Source organism: Triplophysa dalaica, chromosome 7 (genome assembly GCF_015846415.1).
Source record: "Triplophysa dalaica isolate WHDGS20190420 chromosome 7, ASM1584641v1, whole genome shotgun sequence".
Classification (NCBI taxonomy): Eukaryota; Metazoa; Chordata; class Actinopteri; order Cypriniformes; family Nemacheilidae; genus Triplophysa; species Triplophysa dalaica.
Genome location: NC_079548.1, coordinates 20,421,150 through 20,446,227, shown reverse-complemented (window position 1 = coordinate 20,446,227; position 25,078 = coordinate 20,421,150). Strand labels below are relative to the sequence as shown.

General features: G+C 41.0%; 1 protein-coding gene across 1 annotated transcript in view; it reads right to left on the bottom strand.

Annotated features, from left to right (window-relative positions):
* The window catches only part of sdk2a (sidekick cell adhesion molecule 2a), a 124,689-nt gene that overhangs the window by 43,340 nt on the left and 56,271 nt on the right, over nt 1-25,078 (bottom strand). Inside the window, exons 2-9 of the mRNA XM_056752717.1 lie at nt 12,163-12,322; nt 10,427-10,533; nt 9,600-9,747; nt 8,321-8,454; nt 5,307-5,418; nt 4,982-5,172; nt 2,067-2,150; nt 1,794-1,988 (exon numbers count right to left, since the gene is read on the bottom strand). Of these exons, the coding sequence (XP_056608695.1) occupies nt 1,794-1,988; nt 2,067-2,150; nt 4,982-5,172; nt 5,307-5,418; nt 8,321-8,454; nt 9,600-9,747; nt 10,427-10,533; nt 12,163-12,322 (1,131 nt within the window). The remainder of the gene's footprint in view (nt 1-1,793; nt 1,989-2,066; nt 2,151-4,981; nt 5,173-5,306; nt 5,419-8,320; nt 8,455-9,599; nt 9,748-10,426; nt 10,534-12,162; nt 12,323-25,078) is intronic.

Below are 25,078 nucleotides of genomic sequence, written 5' to 3'. Positions count from 1 at the left end.
CTGAAGAACTGATTGGTGTGTCCGTGTTCGGTTTGGCTGCCTGTGCGTGAAACCATTTTACATCATCGAAAAACAACATGGTGGCCTCCTCAGGTCAAAATGAGTATTATTACACTTATTTTTTTTATCAAAAATGTGATGTGTTTCTAACAACAAACGCTGGTAGTGAAAGGCTATTACAACGTATTAAGCCATACATCTCTCTATACCCTGGGTTCCTTTTAAAGGTCCAGTGTGTCATTTTTTGGAGGATCTAATGACAGAAATGCAATATACTATATATAACTATGTCTTCAGAGGTGAATAAAGACATTATATAATGAAGAGTTATGTTTTATTACCTTAGAATGAGATATTTCTATTTACATACACCGCAAGTCCCCTTAAATGGTCCCATCGCCATTTCTACAGTAGCCCTAAAAGGATAAACTGCTCTACAGACAGATTTCATAAATACGTTATCTCCTTCGGCAAAACGCGAAAACCTGACGTGATCTAAGTCATGTGTTAGACGCCGTAGTGCTTCAAAAGGGAGGGATGGAGTGAGCCATTGGTTGCAATTCGCAAACTCACCACTAGAGGCTGCTCAATTTTATTCACTGGATATTTAAATGTTTTTTATGTACTGCAATGTTAAATGCACTAAAAATGTCTAAAGCTGTCTGATAATTTTGTGATGTTCTTGTTTGTTTAATAAGGAATGTAATACATATTCCTTCTTACTCGGCAAATTAAATAAACATAGATTATTACTGACTACAACACAACAGACTCTTTAAGTTTGTTTGAGACCCTCAAGGCAAACATTAAAGGTAAGAAGTACATTTTCTAGATTGTTTCCCGGACTCCACTAAATCATTATTAGAAGAACTGTCAGTGTAATTGTTATTAAAATAAATAACTCCATAAACAAATTAACACATTATTGCAAATTAACAATTCATGCCCTGACTTAGGCTAAATGTAGATTCCATAATACAAGGTTTTGCTCCCATCAGTGCAATGCAATGATTAAGTGACTAACTCAAATTAAAAATACAGCACTGTGCACCGTAGGCCAGTCATTAGCTCATGTTCACTGATATGGAAATAAACCGAGCAATACACCGACTACTAAAGCCACATTCTCTTTATTATCTACTTCTTTACTCATCTGGCGCAAAAATATAACATTTCAAATCATCTTCATTTGCAAGATTTATTTTCACTGCACACATCTACACCATTAACCGCAAATTCTTTTAATTAAAATAAGCAGCACAGTTTTTTTCTTTGTGTTCGGTTCAGACGGCTATGTAATTTAAAGGCCTCTGGGGTGTGAAATGAGTCAATTCCATGCGCTCGGTTTTGTTTAACCATAATGTTGGTTATTAAAACAGCATGAAGCTCTCCGGGAGCTAGCACCAGCGGGTTGTGTTTGACCGCACGACTTGGACATTCAGCTCAATCCCACCCAAAATGAGATCCCCGTCTCCCTTACACAACCAAATCATCAACTATTTCTTTTTTCGAGCTGTCTAAGAAAGTCGAATTAAATAAATATTGGATGACTACCAGACCTGTCCAGCTCTGAGAAAAAAATCCATTATTCTTTCCATCTCCCACTTCTTAACTTTATATAATCTCTCTTTTCAATCTCTCTCCTCTTTCTCTCTTTGTAGGAGCTGCTGAAAAGTCGTGGGGTTTATAAAATGATAAATCTGACAGGAGATAAGCAAGATGATGAATGGAGTGGAGAAGAGGAATAAATGAAGAGGGAGTTATTGACAGGCCCAGATGGTCCTTTGACGTACTGGTGACAGCGAGGTACGTGTTCGTCTGGATCTCTCCCGCTAAGTTGCGCGCGAAACACTGGAACATTCCGGTATCGTCGGGGAGCAGTCCGTTTATCTGCAGGCTGCCGCCCACCAGGACCCTGTACCGAGGTGTCTTCACGGGGCTTATGGGTACAGCGTCCTTATACCACACCATATCTGGCTGAGGAACACCTGCGGGGGGATCAGAGGAGGAGTGTTATCTAACACATCCACACACACAGCGTACACACCGCACACACACAGACTCACCGCGGGCTTGGCATGGGATGTCTACCACCTTCTCCATCTCAGCCGTTATGTGTCTGTCGGGTTCCTTTACAAACTGAGGATGTTCTGCACAGAGTTCAGTTGAGTCATTGAACCAGAGACGTTTCTAAATCAAGATCGCTGGAATGTGCAAACAAGGCCTACAGAGAGTGTTCACACATGCTGCAGCTGTAGAAGTCATTTTACTCCGCTTGGTAAACCCCAAAATGAAAATCCTGTCATCGTTTACTCAACTTCAAGTTGTCCCAAATCTGAATACATTTCTTTGTTGTGATGAACACAGGGAAAGATATTTGGAAGAATGCTTATAACCAAACAGATCTTGCCCCCCATTAACTCTCATAGTAGGAAAAATCATTTTGAAGAATGTAGGACACTGGGGCACTTTTGACTTCCATTGTATTTTTTCAAACTAAGGTAGTAAATGGGGGTGCAAAATCTGTCTGGTTATAAGCATTCTTCCAAATATCTTCCTCTGTGTTCATCAGAACAAAGAAATTGACACAGATTTGGATTCGAAGGTGACTAAATTATGACATTTTTAGGTGAACTATCCCTTTAAGTCTGACATCATGCACGACTGCTTTCAGGTACAAATGCTCTATTAGATGCCAAAGACAAAAAGCTAATAGGTGACCCTGTCTGTCTCAGTCATTTTTGGGCGATTTACTGTTTTCTACATTTTCACAAAAATCACACAGTACTTCATAACGTAAAGAACATGCTGTATCCATAACCTTGATGTCTATATTGTTGACGGAGTAATGTAGTGTAAAAGATTGGAATTATATTCAAATTAATGGATGAAAACTTAAATGCTCATTATCTCTAAATTCGATTATGAGACTTTGGAAGGATGACGTGCTGTAAAGCTACCAAATCCTAACTTTTATCTCTACAATAATTTAACAGAGGACCAGACCATTCATTCTTTATAATCTATTAAAATATTGACGTCTGAGATTCTGTGAGCCTGGAGACTGAAATGAAAACTGTAAATGTATGTTTCACTTAAAATGTGATATGAATAGACAGTTGTTTAAATAGCAGCCTCATTTTAAATGAGTGGAAGCTTGGAACTAGACATGCACCGATACTAAATTTCCGTGTGATATCGGAAATACCGAATCTGAAGATTAAAGGAATATTTCTCAAAGTTAAGAAATATTAATTTCACACATGAATAATCAGCTATCGGTATCGGCAGATACATTTTGTAGGGGTGCATGTCTATTAATTCATTAATATAATGACTATTGATATTGAACATCAAACTGGTATTGGTCCTGATCTGCTGTTTTTAAACTATTGGCCAATGTGTAATTTGAAAATAGCTTTTATTGACAGATATCAATTATTGGCAGATATATTGGTGGGTCTCTAGTAAACAAAATGTGCAATGAATTTGATGTCATGGTTATTATATAAACATGTTGGTAACATATTTTTTAACAACACTTATTCAGTTCGAGTGTTTTTCAAGATATAAAATACATTTCAGAAGCAGTCATTACACTTTGAAGGTATTTCAGGGTTGCATATAAAGATCTGTCTTTTCATTATATGTGTGTTTTGCTGTAAACTGAATAATACAGCGTGTGAAACCAGTAATATAGGCGCTGCTGCAAATCTTGTGCCTGTCCCGTGTGTTTATGTTTTTGCACATGCTGTATATTGCACTGCATGTCATCCACAAAAATGCCAATTTGTCACAATCACTATAAATGTAAGTGATGGTCCTGGATCCAGATTTTCATTTCCCAGCGACATCACGTTAAACACTCTTTGAGTCTATCCGTACTCATTATTTTGACTGTACAAAAAACAGCTTAGATCAGCCGTTCTGCTTACAACTCCGCAGTGAAGTTATGAAGTGGAAAACACCTGGAGAAGTTTATATAAAAGACTGGCAAGCTTCTTTGGAATGTTGTCCATCATAACAAAACTGAATAAACATGGCACAGCCCAGACAGTTCCAACATCAAGCTGTCCAAACAAATTTAGCTACTGAACAAGAAGAGCGAAAGAGACCAGCTGCAACTAAGAGATGAAGAGCGAGCAGAATCTGTCCGGACATCATGAATCTATACAGCGCTTCGCCTCTGAGTGTGGCCAGACTGATGAGGTTTCGGAGGATGGCAAATATATATACTGTATATTATATTAAACAGTGTATATCCATAGTTTGCTGGAGGACATTAATCTAAAATTGCGTTATTTGAGGAAAGCAAAGCAAGTGTTTAGCACAAACCAAATACACCAAGGCGATACCGTTTCAATCATCACACTTAATGATAATTTCAACCAGGAGAAGCTGGAGAGCATACTGGCGTCAAGTGCAGCACGAATAGACCCGAAAACACGCAAATCCTTGAAAAACCTCTTTGAGTAAGCCAGATATCTAGGTTTAGCTCAAAGACTCGTTTTGGTTTTTTAACAGGATAATAAGCCAAAGCAGACAGCAATGAAGGACTGGCTTCAAAAAAGAGGGTTAATATTCTGGAATGACCCAGCCAGAGCCTTGGATCCAATTGAAAATGTAGCATACCAGTGTAAAATTGCAGACTCTCTTCATTCGATTTCGGTAGAGCCGGAGTATATTTGCATGGAATGATGGGCGAAAAAATATGCCATAATCTAAAGGCACAAAGGTTAAAGAGAATGAAGACGACTCAAGGTTGTAATGGGACTATCCACAAAGTATTGACTTATAAATGAGCCTTTGCTTTGCTTTGTGGTGTTTGATTAAAAACATTTAAAGGAAGACTTCCAGGATGTAAATGAGAAAATTATGCAAGCAAGTTAACACTTTCTGGCACATGCACAATATGAATGTAAAATTTAAAAAGGGGCTTTGAAAAGAATCATTCGGTCCGTCAGAGCATTTTTATTCTTACCCAGCACGTGCAGATATGCCCCAGCGGTGACAGAGGGGGCACTGCTGCTTCGGAGAGAAGCTTCACATTCGTAGTATCCGCTGTCACTGACCAATGGACCGCTGATTGTTAGACGACGGCTAAAGTCCCTGAGGCCTCGGTTTACCAGAACGCCATTTTTCCGCCATGTAATACCAAGTTTAATGAGAGGCCTGGAGACAGAAGGGGAGAAATACGGATAAACACAGGCAGGGAACGAGAGATAGTAGTTGCCCCAGGGAAGCAAATAAACAGAATGGAGTTTTAATAGTTTGATAGAGGTCATTTCCAGTGCTCACACACACACCTCGCATTGGCTACACATTCCAGCGTGACCTCAAACGTGCCAACCATCACGCTGGTGTTCTTCGGCGGGATTATGATCGTAGGAGCGATGGGGTCAGCTGGACCACCCACATCTGAAGAGAAAGACCAACAGATAAAAAAACTTGTATTATTCAATTGTTTCTTCTAGCTATGAAATTAAAGAGTTCACAAGTTTACATGATGATACAATACTAAAAGGCTTAAAAGGTTCTTTACAGCGATGACAAAGAAGAGCCATTTTTGGTTCCACAAAGAACCATCCAGTCTAAGGTGCTTTAAAGAACCATGTCTTTCTTACTTTTAAACAATCTGAAGAACCTTTATTTCGCCACAAAGAACCCCTTGTGAAACAGGTTCTTCAGATGTTAAAGGTTCTTTATGGAACCATTAAGACAACCAAAGGTTCTCCTATGGCATCGCAAAGCACCTTTGTTTTTAAAGAGCGTATAAAGGGAACGTTTGCTCAAATATCAAGATTTTGTCACTGTATCAATCTCGTGTCATTCAAAACACGGTTTTCCATGGAACACAAAATAAGATATTGTGAGAAATGTCTCAGTGGTTTTGTGTCTTAATGATGGGAGCCAATGTTGTTCGGTTACCAATGTTTTCCAAAACCTCTTATTTTGTGTTTTGCAGAAGAAAGTAAGTCCTGCAGGTTTGGAATAACATGAGGGTGAGCATATGATATTTATCTTCAAATATACAAGAGTATGTCATTTGAACTATGTGCAACAACCAATCAATTCATGATGTATAAAATACCGTTTGTCCTTGTAGACAGATTTTTTCACCCAGAAATAAATCAGATTATGCCAGTTAAATTCGTTTGGGAACCGAGTTTTACTCTAGCTTTAAAAAGAGAGAAAATTAAGACCTTGGCTTAAGTTGTCTGCTTATTAGATTCGTCCCGCGAGAAAGACTCCTGTAATCTCACAAGTATCTCAATTAGACTTTAATAGAAAAGTTCTCGGAGAAAAGTCCTCAAAATATAAACAAACTGCGCTCAGATCTTCCACTCCACCAAAGTCTGCCATCAAAGTCCAGACATTTCATAAGTTTCTCAAAAAACTCTTCGGAGATGAAATTATGCCGGCTACACTACATTAACCGTATGTAAACCACATGTGAGGATGTTCTCAGTGGCCAGCTCGGGCCCCAGGATCCACATCCATCCATCTAACTCCACCAGGGCCTTTTTGTAGAGTCACAGGGTGCCTATGAAGCCAGAAAGCAGAAAACCTTTTAAAAGCACAGCCCCTGAGCAATAAAACGTTCCTCAGAGAACAGAAGCAGAAAAGCGAGAGTGTAGGTGGAGGTGAAGTCAGAAAGAAATCAGACGCAAAGATACTCTTTAAGCTCTGAGCACTTGTTCTTCTCCTTCGCACAACCCTCGCCATTACGTGCTTACTAGTATTATATATGTAATTGTGGGCGCCCTCTCGTCCTGTAAGTGCACTGTAATACTTCCACTAATGTGCTGCGGCGCAGAATGGAGTCTGATTGAAAGACACCGGCGACGTGATTAAATGGCACGCAATCATTCGCCAGCACCAGGAAACCTTTAGCTGCCCATTGATTCTCTGCCCTCAATCAGTGATCTCTCTCTTTGCCTCCATCCTGATCTGATTCCACGTTATTTGCTCGGACCCTTGAATATGAGTTATGGCCGGTGTTTATACTCTCTTTTTCATAAATCTGTTTTTGTGGGCTTTATTAAAGACAGGGGCTGTGTTTATGAGGGTGCTTAATCACTCTGTCATTGTGGCACCGCAGGAGCACCGCTATCACACACAGCTCCATGAGGCTTCACTGCATGCCATGTACTCGCAATCTACTGCGCAGTGAGTCGGGGAATATTGATTCTTGAAACACTTGAGTTGAGCCGGGGCCCCATTCTGTGCAGTGCATTTGGTGGGAACCACTAGGGGGAGATGGAGATGTTTTTGTGAAGAGGTCACCTGTTGGATGCAGCGGTCATCCAGTAAAAAGAAACCAAAGAGATGGTTTGGGATTATATACTCTTAATGGCACGCCATTGTAACTGAGGGGTGGTGCGATGAGAGGTCGAGTCCAGCACACGGCTATTCCTTCTCGTTTTTAACCTGTTTCAGTAAGACTTTCCATAAAGTTAAAAGTTAAAAATAGAGTCTTTTTTAAGTCTAGGAGGAAACTTAGCATCTTAAATCTTTCATATTAAATGGGGTGCTGCATTGTAAACCTATGATAACACAACGCATATTTTTACCAATATGTATGCTTCAAAGACATACAATTCATATTGATATACAAAAGTTTTGTTGACATTCAATTTTAAATAAAATATAGCTCAAACATGAATGTTGCCGTAACAATAAACTAAAATGATTAACTGGAAATAAATTAAACTGTAATTAAAATGAAATAAAAATAATGAAATAAAAATTAATGAAACGTTAAAAAATTAACATACGATTTTTAAACAATAAATGATCAAATGAGAAAAACACATAGAAAATTCTAATAAAACTAGGACAAACAAAAATTAGCATAATAATATTGTATTTAAGAAACATAATATTTCATTAAGTGTACTGTGTAACTATTGCTACAAAAACTAAAATGATTTAAACATCTCTGTTGAAATTGAAATCAAATCGAATAAAGCCCAAACAAAAGTGAGAAATGTTGCGGTAGTAGGTGGAAACACAGATTGAACTAGAACTTAAATAAAAATAATACATAAAAAATGTAAGAAAAATTTTAACTATGAAAAACTAAATTTACTATGTAAACTAAGCATATAAAAGCTAATTCAAAATAACAATAAAACAGTAATAAAACTAAAATACTTTATTAAGTTCCTTTAAACTTAAGGTTTGATTAATTATAAAAATTCATTAAGTATATTATGTAACTATCGCTACTAAAACTATTAAAACATTTCTGTTGAAATTGAAATCAAACCGCCTCAGTTTAGACAGATTCCACATGGACACTTTATCCAGAACTCACTTTCCACGGTGAGGACGACGGGCTGACTGGTCTTGTTCTCCCCGTTCTTGTCATTGACGGCCTGAGCGTAGTAACGGCCCGCGTCAGGGGCAACCGCAGAGAGAATGACCAGCGTGTTGTCCAGAGTGAGAGCTCTGAGGATTGAAAGAGAGGACAGAAACTAGGAAAAACAACAACTGGCATTATGTCGATAAACAATTTACAACATGAGGAAAATCCTGCACGGCCAGCGGGCCGGGATGGTTATGCTATTTGCATCGAGGACTCGAGTGGATAAGCGTTTTACGATTGCCGGAGCTGCGATGCAGGTCATGCGTGAGTGCGAGTGGTTAAATGAGAGTCGACACTTGGAGTGCAGTGAGATTAGAGCCTGTGTATCTGTCAGCACAGGGCTGATCAGCCCAGATTACACCGACTCCAGCGCAATTAGACTGAGGGCTTTCAGAGCGACCCGACCCAACACGCAGCGGAATATCAATGCAACGACGGAGCAACAAACAAGCGGCAAACAAATCGTACGGTGTCAGGTCCTCTCACCATCATATACGACCATTACAGCCGCCTGAGAGGCACGGAGAGAGATAGAGAGAGAGAATTCGAGGGCCGAGCCTCACCGCTGGAAACCTCAGATGTTTATATAACCCCCGCCTCAACGCCTGGGGTCTCATATGGGATTTCCCGCATGTACCCGGGCTAAAAAAACACGGTCTGAGTGTTCTCCAGTCAGTGGGACGGAAGACACGATCCCCTCGCCCCCCCGTAAGTGTCTAAAGCCCTCACGTCAGATGTCACACTCTGGATGATCAGCATGAATTATAGATCATTAAACACACAGACTGTTTTGGTCGAGGCTCCTGCAGGCGGACGGAGTAAATTGATCTCAGGCGATTACTAAGACCTTTCTAACACGAACCGAGGGTAAACACACATACCGCGCAGCCGGCACGCACGCGGCAACTCGGTGTGCGCTCGCCCGTAAAGCCTGCCAATCATCCAAGGTCATCAATAAAGGCCTTTTGTCCATTTTGTCTAATTGGCTCCCGTGTTGGCGGCTTCCTCTCTTGCTTTCAATCACATTTAGTCTAAAGTCAACAGGGGTTCTTATTATAGCGGACTTTATCAATGCGAGTCTGGGAGATCAAACTCGCTCTGACAGGAACTTCTGGGGTAATTATAATATAACATTGTATTCTTTATCTGTATTGTTGTGTATAATAGCTCTTGTGTGATAAAGGGAGCCATTAAGTTGAGAAAAGAGCACGAGTCAAGAGGGGCTTACATGCGACTGCTGGGGGGGATCTTGCGGCCGTCTCTGAACCATGTGATCCCGGGCCGGGGAAAGCTGTGGATCTGTGGGGGAAAGATCAATGCCGCCTCCCCCTGGGACACCACCTGAGATCGTTCTCCATCCACAAAGCCTTCCATGTCTAGGAGAGAGAAAGGAAGTACAAAACAGGAAGAAAAAGGACAAAACAAGAACAAGGAAAATGTGACCTCGTTCTACAATCTTGTGAAGACGTAAGAAGTAGTTTTCTCGCTCATACTGGGTTTTGACTAGTCAAGTCATATTCAGCATCAAAATGTATTTGTACTTATAAAAAGTAAAACGTCAGTGTATTAAGTGGTGATTTACAATAATTTCCCAGAGAAACATTACTGCGCTTATTCTGTTATCCACGAAAATTTTAACTAGGCTTGAAAAAAATATTTTCATAAGGAAATTGAATAATTTGACTTCTAACAGTATGAGTCCTATTGATATTGAAGGTGGGAAAGAAAAGAACATGTCAGAGATGTATCACTTTGGCACAGATATCACTTTGGCCCGAGCTTCTCACACTCAAATAATACAACATAACAAGACAAAAAGGTTTTGGATCTGGGGGGGTAAAGGGTAACGTCCCCCCCAAAAATGTTTTAATTATGTATTATATACTGAGATGTCAATTTAATGACAGAAGTTAACATGTGAACTTTATAAGGGCAATGAAGAATATCGGATTCTGCCCCCCGAATCGAGTCAACCTTTAATGTTAGTAAGAAAATAAGTTGAAAGATGAACATCAGGTGTTTTATCGGTTGTTTTTGTCGGGATGTGACACTTACAGGCGACCTGGACTTGTGTACTTCTCTGCATCAAAGCCCCCACTCTGTTCCTCACGATACACCGGTAGAAGCCCGCATGGGAGCGGTCCAGCGAGGGCATCACATACCTGGATAAAGAAAATTGTAATGCCATCAACCATATTGCATTTTCCTAACATTCTTCTCGCAGTGAAATAGCTTGCGGATAGCTCAAAGCACTGATTCAAATTAATGTCCCCTGATTTAAAAAAGCTATTTATCGGTCCTTAATTAATCATACAGGGCTGTATGCTGTCAGAGTACAGACCAGAACACGGGAGAGTCCATAAAACTTACAATGAAAAGGAGCAAAAGAGAGAGAAAATATTGTGAACATGTATTGTTATAGGGGTTAATATTAATTTTATAGGCTACTGTGACACAAACAAACAATATCTTTTGTTACCACTGTATACTGTTTAGGTTGCATGCCAGAACAAGCTTATTATTTTGTGAAATGTAAATTCCTATGTAGTGCCAAACATTTCAATCATTGTTCAAACATTGTTACTATTAATGTTTTATATTAAAAGCGGAATATACACGATTAAAATCAAACGGTTGAATGTTTAGAATAAATAGGCTACTACTACTATTTAGTATTCTAGTTCCTAATTGCCTTTGATCGCAGCCATTGAAAAAAATATCTGCAACGTAACAGAAACAGCCCACCATCATAAACCGTTAAGCATGCATGTGTCACACACCTACGCACATCGCCTCAGTCGCAAGCCTGTGGCGAGACCTATTAGTTAAATGGAGTGATAAAGAGCAAGTAAAGCATGTGGGCAGCAATGCGTTACTTTACCAGTCACAACTGCTTCATTTCTTCACCTCAAGCTCCTTAGGTCGAGCATTACTAGTCAAAGGTTTAGCATGACCTACTGAAGTGGATTCAAGCTCATTCTTTGATGTGAGGAATACAAAAGAAGAGAGCTGGTCCCCGCTCGGTGGAAAAGGAAAGCCACAAACACACACATTTCAGTGGCTGAAAGACAGGAGACTGCTGGGAAGTTTGTGTCACCAGGGAGCTTTTTGAGATGCGTTGTGAACCGCATAAAAACTGCTGCGATTTTCCTGACAGACATGCAGAAAAAGTGTAGAAAATAAGAATCTCTGACAACGAACAAAAACATGTCTACCTTGACCCTTACCTGGAGTAAACACATCAGGTAAGTCAAACAGCACCCATTTAGCCATTAGAATGCTTTTAAATGCACATGCAGATATGAAAGACTTTTTCTTGAGTTCTGTGGTCGGCAGGCAGAGGTCATGAAGCCCACCCTGCTTACCATAAACCAAGAGAAAAAACCTGCCTTTCTAAATATAAATATTGCAAAGCACTCGCAGCTATTGAAAATAATTCACAAGGACCGCGACTACCTGCTCTTTTTTTGATGCTTAATTCCGCTCTGCCTCCACCAGGGCTACAACACTTATGTAAAATACATAAGACAAAACACGGGCGACAGGAAATACATCTCATGCTCATTTAACGCGGGCTCGGAGGCAATACGAGTGCAATTTCATGGCCGCGCTGGGAATGAGGCCCCACATCTTGAGAGGATTTACAATCCTCCGTCCCGCTATAAAAGACACGAGACGTCGTTCAAATAGCGTCGAATGAGAAACGTGTTTCAATCGGTACTGTGCTTAATGCTGTGTTTGTGATGGTGATTGAGATGTCTGGACATGCTGCAGCGGCCGGCAATTCTCACCTGTACTCTAAGGAGAAACGTGTCAGCTCGGTGCCGTTGTAAAGCCATTTGAACTCCAGGGGCCAACTGCCCTCAGCCATGCAGGTGAGAACCAACCGGTTCCCTTCCAGGTGGACTTGGGTTGCCATTGGCTCCATCTTGAAGTAGGGTGGAACATCATCTGAAGAGGGAGAGAGAGAGAGAGAGAGAGAGGCTTAACATGATTCAACAAAGTAGGACATGTTCCTGGATCAACATGCTTCATTGCTATCGACCAATCTGATGTTGGCTTAGGCTTTAGTGTCTTAAGACCGGTGTTACACTGACATTTACATTTAGCAGACGTTTTTATTCAAAGCCCCTTAATAAATAATAATACAAAAAGATTAGAGGAAAAGGAATGAAGAGGACTACCATCACAAATTTCAATGTCTAGAATAGCATTACGGTATAGCAGAAGTGTATCAATCATTTTATTTTTAGGTATTTCAATATAGATGTTTCATCTTAACAACATACACAAACATTACAGCGCCTGCGCACTTTTGAGACCCCAACTTCACTTCTGGTGCACATTCACAAACAATAAAGTGCCTGTGGATTATTTCTGATGACAATCTAAAGAAACCGAGAAGAACCGTTACTTTGTACATTTTGTCTCTCCGATATTTTGAACTCAAGCACAACCATGTACCATACAGTTTCTTTAAATGCGACCAAATACAGGACCCATTCAACAAATTGTTTATTTAATAAAATGAACATACAAGAAAACTCAACACATTGTTTATTCAATACAATTATTATGTAAAGTAATAATACAAATCATATGAATATAAATAAAATATAAATAGTTATATTATTAAACACTAGCCAAACACATACCGGAGGTTAACTGGGGGTCGGTCTAATGAAACGGTATAAATCAACGTTTACAATAACTGTGGAGTTATTAACTGTGATAGACTGACCAAATAAAGCACATACAAAATGTTACAGATAATCAATAAGGCAATATTTTTTATGTTTAGTAAATAGTGCTATTAAATCATTATTGTAAACTGTTTTGATCACAATAATTCTGTTGTGGAAATCTGAGCCCTATCACATCACAGTTGCATTCTTCAACATTCAACTACAGAAACTTTTCTACATTCACAGCACTCAGTAAACACAGCTGGTGAAGTACCGTCACAGGCACAAAAGAGCACCTTTAATTTAACTGAGCTGAGTACTTTCTGGCTCATTCGCAGATCAAATCGTGTCTCGAGCTACTTCAAGGTAATCTTGATTCAGATGTGACCGCAAGTGGTGATGTCTGAGTGCTTGAGATGTTTACTGTGTAATCATTCCGTCCTTTTTCATCGGTTTCACACATCGCAGACATGACAGGCGGACATTACACCTCCCTCAGGATAATCGGCCAATCAGGGCTGCGTCTTCTTATGTGACTTTTTTCCTGTGTTTTGCATATTTTTTGTAAGGCGAGGCTCTATAGTGTGAAGTAAATATAAGTAAATTTTGGACTCATCTTATTATGTATACTTTATTTAGTAACTATACCAATATCAAAGTACATTGTGCCATTGGGACTAATTTGGCCCACACATTTTAATACACAATTTTGTTTTTCATTCATACATATCCATAATACAATTGAACTTATAGGAAATCGTTTTTAAATTCAAAACTTCATTCTTGTTCTATGAAAGAACACTTCAAAGTATTGACACGAATTGAAACGTTGTTAAATTTTGGGAGAGTTTCACGTCAGGCTACGACGTAGGATATGAAGTAGGTAGTCTCAGCCTCAGACATTACGCCCATAGACCGTTGGCTGAATGGTACACTTCTCTGGAAACACTTCAGCATGTTCAAAGTCGTCATCTGATTGGTTTAATTTGATTGGATTTCCAGGAGACTTGTGTATTGCTGTCTTTAACGTTCTGCTTGGAAACAACACAAAGCCGTCTGATGGATGAAAAAAGCTGTTGTGTTTATATCGGTTACAATAAACATTCATCACGATCGATTAAATGCTGAATTCTTAAAAGGTTCACGGCATGAACTCCTAAACATTTTTGTAAACTTTTGAAACGTTCGTGAACACACACCATTCTGTTATCGCGGGGACATTTCGACGCTCATTTACATGGCGCAGTCGTGAAACGAAACGTGATTAGTTGCTTTATCTGTCAGTCACAAGGCCTCTTGGGCAGCCTTAAATACAACCAAATAAAGCGAAAGCCAAAGTTCCCAGACCTCGGATATGAATGTTGGCTACGCAAGACTACGGCGTAGGTTACATATTGGTCTGCATAGTCAACGCCGTAGGTCTAACAAAGAAGTAAAAAATGGGATTAAGGCTAATTCACACTGATTCAACAAACAGCAACAATTCTCATTTACATTGAGCGTGTTTACATGCACGGTCTTACTCCGATTATGCTTAATAAACTGATATATATAAGGTCATGTAAACGAGTAAAACGGTTTTCTTTATCGGGAAAGGTCAAAAACGTTTTAAACAAAAACCTATCGGCAGAGGTAGTTTTTTGCCCATTACTCTGATTTCGCGCTGCATGTAAACGCCTTTACCGGTTTTCTCCCAGTTTTGTTTATGTGCGCTTGTCTGAAAGCGCAGTAGTAAAAGTCTGTTCTTGAATCATGCAGTTGATGTAGAAATGTCAAAATGAAGAACTATTGTTGCATATGCAGGTACTGCGAACATGAGAAGAGATATAAAAACACACCTTGTGGCTGTTTTCCCGCTGCATTTTTAATTACTGAACAGACTATCGACAATGACGTTACTGCACGCGAGAAACCCGGCAAGTCTCAAACTTCCATATAAACAAGGATTTCTGCCGGTTTATCACTATGCATGTAAACACTTGAAAATAGGTTTCTTTATACTACTATTTTAGTTATACTATGTGTCCACTATATATATTTATACCTATACATTGCATTATATCTGTACTGAATACTACCTGACTTGTTATTATATAAACTTAAACATGTAGGATTTAAACAGTATGTAAAAAGTATCTAATGTGCTACTAAACAACTAAACGCCAAGTAAACTTGAAATAATAATAATTATACTGTTACATATATCTATATAAGTTTAGGCCAAATATACGACATATCCAAGCACTCTATATACTACACACACATCAGTATATTGTAGGGTAATTTTAAGTATGTTTCTGAGAACAAGTGAATAAAAGTAAGGTTAGTAGCACACTTGAATCAGTTCTTTTTCATCGGGGTCAATGTATAACAGCAAATGGAGGCAAAAGAGATGCTCTATATACACACCCTGGTTTCCCTATTGGGCCGTTTTGGCGGACACTTTAGAAAAAATGAATGTTTTACCGACAACCTCACCGCACACTCACAGATCTGTTGCCACCTCTGAGAAAACACCTGTGTTAGTTAATGCTCATGAAAGAGATTTGTATAGCCACGTCTACACTGGAAACAACCAATGCCAGACGTGTTTCACCAAGGTGGCTTGAGCTCGCCTACGCTGAATGCTCCGAAGATGAAAGAACATCTCAGCTGTGAGCTTGAGGCAACAGCAAATAGAAAAAACTTCAATTTTTTAACAGAGATCTACTCTCAAAGAAATGTTCTTCGAATAGGTTGTCTGAGAATAGTGAAATGATTTGACACATTGTTGATACAGCTACAAGTGATTTTAAATGAGAAGGTCATAGAACAGAAAACCACAGGCTTGTTTCGATGTAATGGCCTGATTTAAGTTATTTAAATTCACGAAAAAAAATCATAACAAAAATATAGTCACACACGCACAGGTAAAATCGTTTTATTTCAGAGTCGGGCTGGCTCCGCATGTCAAAAACAGAAACGGGACACCTATCAGCTGAAAGGCCTCGATTTAGACAGCTTTATTGATAATAATGGGAACGATTCAGTTTTGACAAGACACGGCGCTCTTCACATGATGTTCAGGGCTATTATTGCTTCTGTCTTTGGGGGTTGTTTCATATACGTATGCACCCCCAGGCAATGCCTCAGATGAGCTGTGATTGTTTAATACGATTGTTGATCCACTACCAACAAAGAACGTTGATCCAGCAACACGTTTTACAGACTAAATAACTTCATCCTGAGAGAATGAGGCCGAGATGAAGACCAAAGAGCCCATTAGACCCATTAGAGACGAACACAATTTGACAAATCAAATTCGGCTTTGTAAAATATAAAAGACCATTTGAGGAACAATTTGTCCGTTGCTGATGTTGAAAGGCAAAAACAAGAAACATCTGCAGTCACAACAGAAGGAGTGACTTTCACGCGCCTGAAGAGGTAAGTGAGGGAAGGTTCTGAAGATAAGTTTAAGATGCAGCCGCTCTGGCCGCAAACCTGACAGAATGAGCTATAGTGTGCTGAAGAATCCATTCATCCTCGGTGTTTCTAAAACAGCCGGATTATACAGACTCGCAGACAAACACAAAGCCCTGCATGTGTGCGCCTTCAGCCGGGAGACAAAGTGCTTTCATTTTCCTCACGAGGAGCAGATGATGGCACGTATCGATCGCGCTGAGGCATTCTCTGTAGGTGACATAGATCTGATTGTCACCGTGTTTGCGAAAGGCCAATTAAAGTGTGTATTAATTGAGGCAATAATGCAGTGAGGCCTGGAGCTCCTTTTCAGGGAGACTGGAAGCTGTTGACTCTCGAGTCAAACATTGCACTTTTTTCTGCACTCTGATTTAAAGGGACGGTACACATAAAAATGATGTCATCGTTTATTCACCAACCCGTACATGGCTCTTTCTTCTGTGTAACACAGAGATATTTTGAGAAATGTCAATTTTGTGATCTTTCAATTGAAGTCAATGTGGGTCAGTGTTGTTTGGTTACCAACATTCTTCAAAATATATTCTTCCTTGTTCTGCTGAAGATTGTAAGCCATACAGGTTTGAAATTCCACGAAGGAGATTCAATTATGAACGGTTTTACATTTTGGGTTCAGTTTCCCTTAGAAGGCTTTTAATTGAGCCTCTCCACTAGGGGGCTCCATAATATGCGCCACCAAAAATACACAAAACACACAAACATGATTATAAACATGCACTCAAAAGTTATGCCGCATCACAAATCTACTCAATCTGCAGGAGCTGGACCGTTATCACCGTAATTAAGCTCGGTACAACTCTCCACATCATTGCCATCGGGTAACAGGCTGTTGAAAACAATCTCTCTGTGAGCAAATATAGATGCCCAATCCCCTCACCCCACCATGAGTGCACAGATTTGCCAGCCGTACTGCCGTAGTTATTTTATCCTCCCGTAAATGCACTCCCATTCAGCACAGCCAGCAGAGGGGCACATCCACTTAGCGATGCCGCACAATAAACATAGCACCATTAGAGACCTCAGGTGCCAAATCAGACTCCACATCGATTGGCTGAAAGCAGAATCCCCCCACGATGATGTGATAGATGGTTGGGCATATGTGTGTCGGTTTGGTTTGTTTATTTATTTTTGCCAGCATCTTATAAAGTCTCATCTCGACTGTCTCAGCCAGAAAATAAAAATGACCTCATCTCAATCATTTCTCCCGGATGGGAAGGTAATTTCAATGGAGAGGAAATAGAGACCCCTGCTTTTCAGATTTTGTGGTGAAGACACAAGGCATTTTCGAAAGATCTCAAGAATTGCTTCATTCTTCATTTTAAACATGAACCACGATTTTAAATAATTGTATATGTATAATATCAAAACCAATAAAAATATATTATAAATCCAAAATAGATGAAACAATTTATTAGGCAAATAACAAGCTGAAAAAACTAATGTATTGCATATTTCATGTTTTTATAACCAAAGTTGAAGCGTCAAATTCAACTTCAAAAGTCAATCAAATTAATCAAGCTTAACATTCAACCATTCAAACTTAATTTTCTAAATACCTGTAGGTGGGCATCTAAAAAAAGTTACTTTACTGATTGTTTTCTGCTTTGTGAAACAGTAAATTCTTACAATTATGGATAACATTAGTTCAACGCTAATAAATTTGTTAAGCACAGAATATCAAACCTATACTTTGTTCTGTTATTAGTGTTTGTTGTCTTGTGTTCACTTGAGTCTATTTTTATTTCCCCAGTTGTCTTTTACAGGAACTATAACTGAGACCTTCATGACGTCTCCTTTAAAAAAGAAACATCCTCTGAAAAAGAAACAACTGCACATTTTTTATATGAGTAAGGCAGAACTAAGACAGACATTTTAAACTGCCTTTGAGGAAACGCATGCTGTTTGTCTTATCCGCTAACTACCACGGTCTGGGAGATCTTTTAAGGGTTGCAGTGTCTATATTGCTTCAGCTATAAGAAAAAAAAAATGTTTAAATGAACGAGTTCTCTGCGGCATAGTACGCTGAGCAGTGGAAATTTCACTCCCATGGGTTCCTATTATGTCAGACGAAAGGTTATGTTAGCATGAAATGGAGGCAGTGCACAGACTAGTTTGCAGAGGTCTGACATTGTCCTCAAACAGGAAGCTTCTCGGTGATGAGAACGATCTCCATATTGTAATGAGAATGTCAGTCAGCGCCTGTGGCCCCTTCAGTGTCTGAGCGCCGGGCTTTGATCTGCCGGGGCTCAAGCAGGGTTAAGCAGATCCGTTTCTCGCTCGCTAAAATCCTGCTCAGAGTGGGCGGGCAAGGGCCGTAGGAGTGCATACCCACAGAGAGCAAGAAACCCCAGGTCAGGATGATGCTTAACTCAGCCTTAATGAGCCATAACGCAGGTGCCATTTCTCATCAGAATCCCTGCAGTTTAGAGGCGGAAGAAAGCGAGTTAGATAAAAGCAGAGGAAAGGGAATTTTTGTGTTCGGAAAAAAGGTGGGAAGAGACGTGAACCCGCCATGCCAACCCATGGCATGTTTTGCACTGTTGAGGTTTGTGTGGGTGGGTGCTGGTCCAGATGGAGAACCTAGGGGAGGTTCCACTGCGGTGGATGAGCCCTGCAGCATGTAAGCTGAGCTGGCCAGAGTCAGGGGGCGTTTAATGTTCACTTTAGGGCCGAACACCATCATTTTCTAGTGTCGTCAACCTGCTTGCCACCTTAAAGACAAAAAAGAAGCACTATCCTGACAGGCGACCTCGGATGGCGACGATCCACTTGGGCTGCTGCAGCAAACACACAGAATTTAAATAGCTGTGAGACAAAGGCCACAGGCACCAGCCAGGATCCATAAACCCTCTGAGTTTTCTCTGCACCACGCTGGCATGCAATCGTACTTTTGGGAGTCGGACTGAACACTTGCTCTTCATTTCCTTTCCTGATTCCAGCACGGTAGGGGCCGTGTTCCTTTCCAGTTAATCCTCTGGCGGCCGCGCTTAAGCACGTTAGCCAATCCTGCTCCTCTCATCACAGAAGCTTAAAATAAGTGGACAACATTCCTGGACAACCCCATGGCTCTTTAAGATATGTTTTCAAGAAATCCTCTCTCTCATATCAGCAGTGTACCCTTGGGGAAACGGTCACTTCTGCTTTATCCTGCCAACAGAGAGCGAAGTTATCATGGCACTTCCTGTCCTGCCCTGAGGTCCCGGTGGCTGTTCCTCTAACCCCTGATGCAAATGTGCATTTTGCTCCAGGTAAGCGTACAAGGCTGGCACTGGAACGGTCCCGCTCCGCGCTCCTGGTCGCCGCCGAAGGTCAGCCCGATCTGTCACTCTGTCAGCGGCCGTTGTAACCGTGACAACCGGCACCCTGTCGATTTACACTTCATCAACTCTCAAAGCGTGCAAAGTGCCCTCCATCCAGGCAGCAAGGTGAAGAGGCCCATTACCCTTCAGGACATACAAGCACTTCGCCACATTAAGACAAACACGGATGCGACGGAAGCGTGACCGCAGCGTTATTGTCAACAGTCGAACTCAGCGTTACGGTCCACGTGTTCCGTCGCATCTCTCTGTGCATTTGTGGCCACACAACAATGGACGTTTCAGAAGCTCTTTTGCTAGCTCTGCGAGAGACAGGAAAAGCATTCTTTTTATTGTTGTTGTTTTACTTTGAAAAGCACCGCGGGTCTGTTGAATGAGGCGTAGAATAATAAAGAATGTCAGAATTACTTTGTTCGACTTGTGTTGCAATTCAATCGGTGGGGCAATTTGCAGTCTCTCATAGCTCGGAATTTCATTAGCTCTTCAGGTTTTCTTGGCACATCTGTCTGTGACTGCAGTATGAGTAGGTTGCCGCGGGTTAATGGATGTGTAATTGATGCGATTAATTGAGGTGTAATGTAGCACAGCATTGCGATTTTGATCCAAGGGGCTGCGGGCAGCCGGTGACGTAACTCAAACACAATTAGAGGCGGCATTGAGCTATCAAACAGAGATTTAATTAGGAGTGAAGACAGAATGGGGGGCAGTCAATGGTCGGCAGATTGAATTATCCGAGCACAGCTTCCTGAAGGCAGCGTCGACACAATATGCCGCCACACGTTTGGTCCCCACTTCCTCTCGCTCTTTCCATACCTATCTATTCTCTTATCTTTTGTCACTTTCTCTTCCTTTTTCACTTTGTCAAAGTCTCGGCTTTTGTGCATATTGGCCCTCGCTGTCTTCTCGCATCTTCTTCTTTAACTTCTCTTTTTCTCACCTCTGTTTGGTCTTCTCTCCACACTCCCTCCCTTCCTCCATCTCGTTTTCTCCCTCTCTGCTTTTCAATCTCTGACTCAACACCAGGGGATGCATGTGCCCTGGGATGTGTCTCTGATATCCCGGAGATTAATTAGGCACAGGAGCGCTTGGCGGAACACACAGAAGCAAGAGAACAAGCCAACCATCAGTTAATGAGATGCTGTGCACCCTCGTGCTTCATCCACATCTATTTCCCCCCCTTCGTCGATGACTCTAGGGATCGTGATCAGATGCCCCAACCGCGAGTTTCGCATCTCTCCATCCGACAAACTCTCTGAAGTTAGCTACTTTTTGATGGACTAGCGAAAGACAAGCAAAAAAGAAGTAGCGAGTTTTAATAAGATTACGTGCCGCCCCTCACAGGGAACTACATCTCAGGAATCCTATAATTCAATGTAAGTAGGTGGAAAACAAAACCGCAAACGAGAGCGAAAGCTACGAATTTACTTGATCTTAGCGACGACGTCAGGTGAGCGGAAGGCGTTCTAAGCGTGCAAACACCTCAACCAAGTGGAAAGAAGAAAGAGCCGGGGCAGAATGCAGCACCGAACTGTTTTTAGAAACTAGGGCAAAGAAGAATGGAGGAAAATAACAAACAAAGGCATCGAAATGAGAATTCCACCGAGCCCCGGGTCATTAGAGTTAATTCTGCGCATTCTGCCATCTGCTGCGATTGTTTACACTTGCCTGGATAATTAGATCCTAATTAGTTGATGGGGTGGTGGGAAACCATTCCATCCACACATTATTATTTCACTGGCTCCATTATAGCCAAGCACCTGGACGCATGACATGGCACTGTCCAACACCCCCTCTCACAATGCCAGGCTTGCAAAGAAAGAGTCAATAAACAAACACACAATCGCGAAAACGACAAATATGCGTTTAATTATGGGCCGATATGCCCTTTTCGACTTCCCTGCAGGAAATCACACACTGCATTTTGCACGACTAAATGGCATCCGAGGCTATAATTTCTAATGGAAAGGACGGCCCAGGCCCCATCTGTTCGAACGTTTCACCGGGCCTTAGAGATACTGACACTCCAATGGCACGGAACAAGCTGTCTGATTCCTCCGGCTTTCTTTCAACCCCTCGCCTGCACCTGAAACTCCTGTGTCGGAGAGATAGCGTGCTTGTTAATAATCAGGAGCTCGCCATTGTATCTGGAGGCTGGCGTTGTAATATACGTGTGTGCGGAAAGGCCGCTGATTGTGATTCTTATCGTTGCGCGTGTGCTGGCAAAAGCCGCGAGGTGAGCGGGTGAATGGCAGGACTGGATGTAAATGCTAATGGCTGCGTGGCTTTGACAGAGAGAAGAATTACCATCCGCCTTCATTACATTTACGACGGCCCGCGTGCCAAAGCAGACAGGGCTCGGCTGGACACTGGTTTATTTATTTGTTATGAGGGTGAGGAACACAGCTCGAATTAACCTCATCACTCACACGCCTTGCGGGACGGGGGGACAGCAAAGGATGCAACTCTGCTCTGTCAAGGGTACGTCAGCCATATTTCACGTTACAGTGACTTGAAACAGAGAAATTATCATTTTGAAGAGCATCAGGTCTTGGGTTTAGAAAAGTAAGCAGTGGTGATTCGTTTTAAAGGTTTATGATCAATCATATTGTCTTCTGTCTTCATTCTAATTCATTCAATACTGTATAGTGCTATTTAAATGTACAGTCAATTTATTTTACATTTGTTTGTGCGCTCACTTAAAGGAATAGTTCACCCAAAATTGAAAATGATGTCAACGTTTCCTCATCCTCTTGTGTTATTTCAAACCCGTATGACTTTTGTGTACAAAGAAAAAAATATATATACAATATACACAATGGCGGCACCCTATTCACTTGTATTATGGACACAGAACCAATCCAAGTCAATGGGTACCACCATTGTTCGGTTACCAACATTCTTTAACATTTTTGGGTGAACTATCCCTGATTTTTCAATCAATTAGAAAAAGGAATATTTCGAAAAAACTGCAATAGCTTTGTTGCGTTTGCAGGTCACCTGGCATATGCTAGTCACATGATCACTTTTTAAAGATGAAATCGTGCACTAGAACCACCCATTAAAACCTTATACGTGTATTGGCCTCTCCTAAGTGTATCCCTATGCCATAAATGCTTATATAACACACCTAGATCTCCCTGGATAAAAATAATGGCTAGTGCGGAGGCTGCTGTTTTAGTCGCATAACATCAGTTAATGGAAGCGGCATCGTTTGATATTGACGCTTAGAAAATATCGCAAACGTTTTGTGCAAATCTGTAATGGAAACCAGACTACAAGAAACTTTGTCAACAAACATTTTCAGCAGTAATTTTGTTCACAAGACCACTGATGAACGTGTCCTTTTAGACAAAGTAAGAAACCATTGAGGCTGGAAACGGCAGTACCTCTGGGAACACAAGCTAGAAAAGAAAACTCTGTATAAAAATAAACAATTTGGCTGAAACAAGCAAGAGGCATGAGAGCTGAAACCGAGTAACGTTGAAAAAATGGATGTTTGTGAGCAAAACAGCCACAAGCAAATAGTAGTTTTCATCTCGGCCTGCTGTTTTTGTGAAAGCTGACAGTGTACAGTGCGTAATGGCGCTTCTTAACACACACATTCACATGCTTCCTAAAGACCTTTTTGACCACCATTTTCCCCCATCATTCTTTTTAATAGGGCTGTTGGTGTTTGCAGAAATGGTGTAATTATACCCCCCTGTGACTTCAAAGACCCCACTTTCAGCTACAGTCCCCATCAACCAAGAGTAAGCACTCCATATCCCAAAACACCTCATCGGCGACCTTTGACTCTCATGCAATATGTCATTCCCCGGGCAGCTGGAACACTGGAGCAGTGCTTGGACTGCCGCAACCGGCTGTGCTCAAAACCTACCGCCATTTGGCGCGTACCGTGCCGCTTGCACAGACTGCAGATACAGATCCAAAGGTTTAGATATTATGCTAATGACATTGTTCTCGCACGTCTTACATGTCTCCTCGCTGAATCTCATCTCCGTTCTCAATTACCCAGATATTGTGCACCATTAGCAGAGAGGCACTGCTCAGAAACAAAAGGAAAGAGGAGTTCTTTTCAAAACACTAATTATTGCGTTCGCCTGGACACAATGGTGGCCGCTGATGGTCCTGCCATGTGAGGGCGGGTGCAATTAACCTCCACACTCAGCAAAAGCAGCCGAAGCTGGAATCTGCCCGGGTGCAGTGTGGTTAACATGGCACCCGGACGAATAAACTTCCTGGAATTCTGGAGTTCGAGCGAGACTGACCACACCTTTTAAAATAGACTAAATAAGCATCTGGTTTTACAAACACGGGAGAGGACGGGAACCGCTGCTTTGGATCAGCACTTTGGTCTGCTGTAGGAACTGCAGACTAATGCGGTTTCAATTCATGTGCACCGGCAACGGCATAGATTTCCTTAGCTCAGGTTAGCGGCCAGCCAAGGAAAATATGCGGTGACGGTCGCATTAACAGATTTATTTGAATGACGGACTATTTTTACTGTCTGCCAAGCCTTAGGGTGAGTAATTTGCCCACAGTCGATGGGCTCTCTGACTAGTTTCAGACATCAAAGTAATATATGCCACGTCCGTGCCATAAAAGTCATCGAAGTACAAAAAAAACACACACAGTTTTTCTAATCGAACAGCAACCTATTCCGGCAAGATCCTATAAGCAATTTAAAGCTCCATCACCATGCCTAGATGAAATGTGTGGAGACTTTGTGCACTTTCTGATTTTAAGACTGGAGATTTGGAATTTTATGTTGTGAATGAATGTGTTGAACAGAGATGAACGCAGTTTAAAACCCCACTAAACAGCTGTAGATATCTCTTATGTGTTGAGAAGTCCAGGTTCATCCCTAAATATCCGATCACAGACATGATGTAACATTTGCTCAAGGCAAATTGGTTGCAGATGGTATTGATGGTATTAAGGAGCAAAACATTTTTACGCTAGAGAGATTCTGATTGGACAAAAATCTGTATAGTGCGAGTCACCAAAAAAACTTTAGAATGTGTTTACATGATACCAAAACTTTTGTGTGGCCATTCATTTGCATAACGATGATGATTTGGGGGGCGTAAATACGAAACCTTTGAAAACGCTTAAAGGTGCACGATTTTGAAATCAGTACTATTATAGTACCTGTCTAAATTACTAAAACACTTATTTATAAAAACGGTGATGTCATGCACATGCACATGTACATGTGTATTACGTGT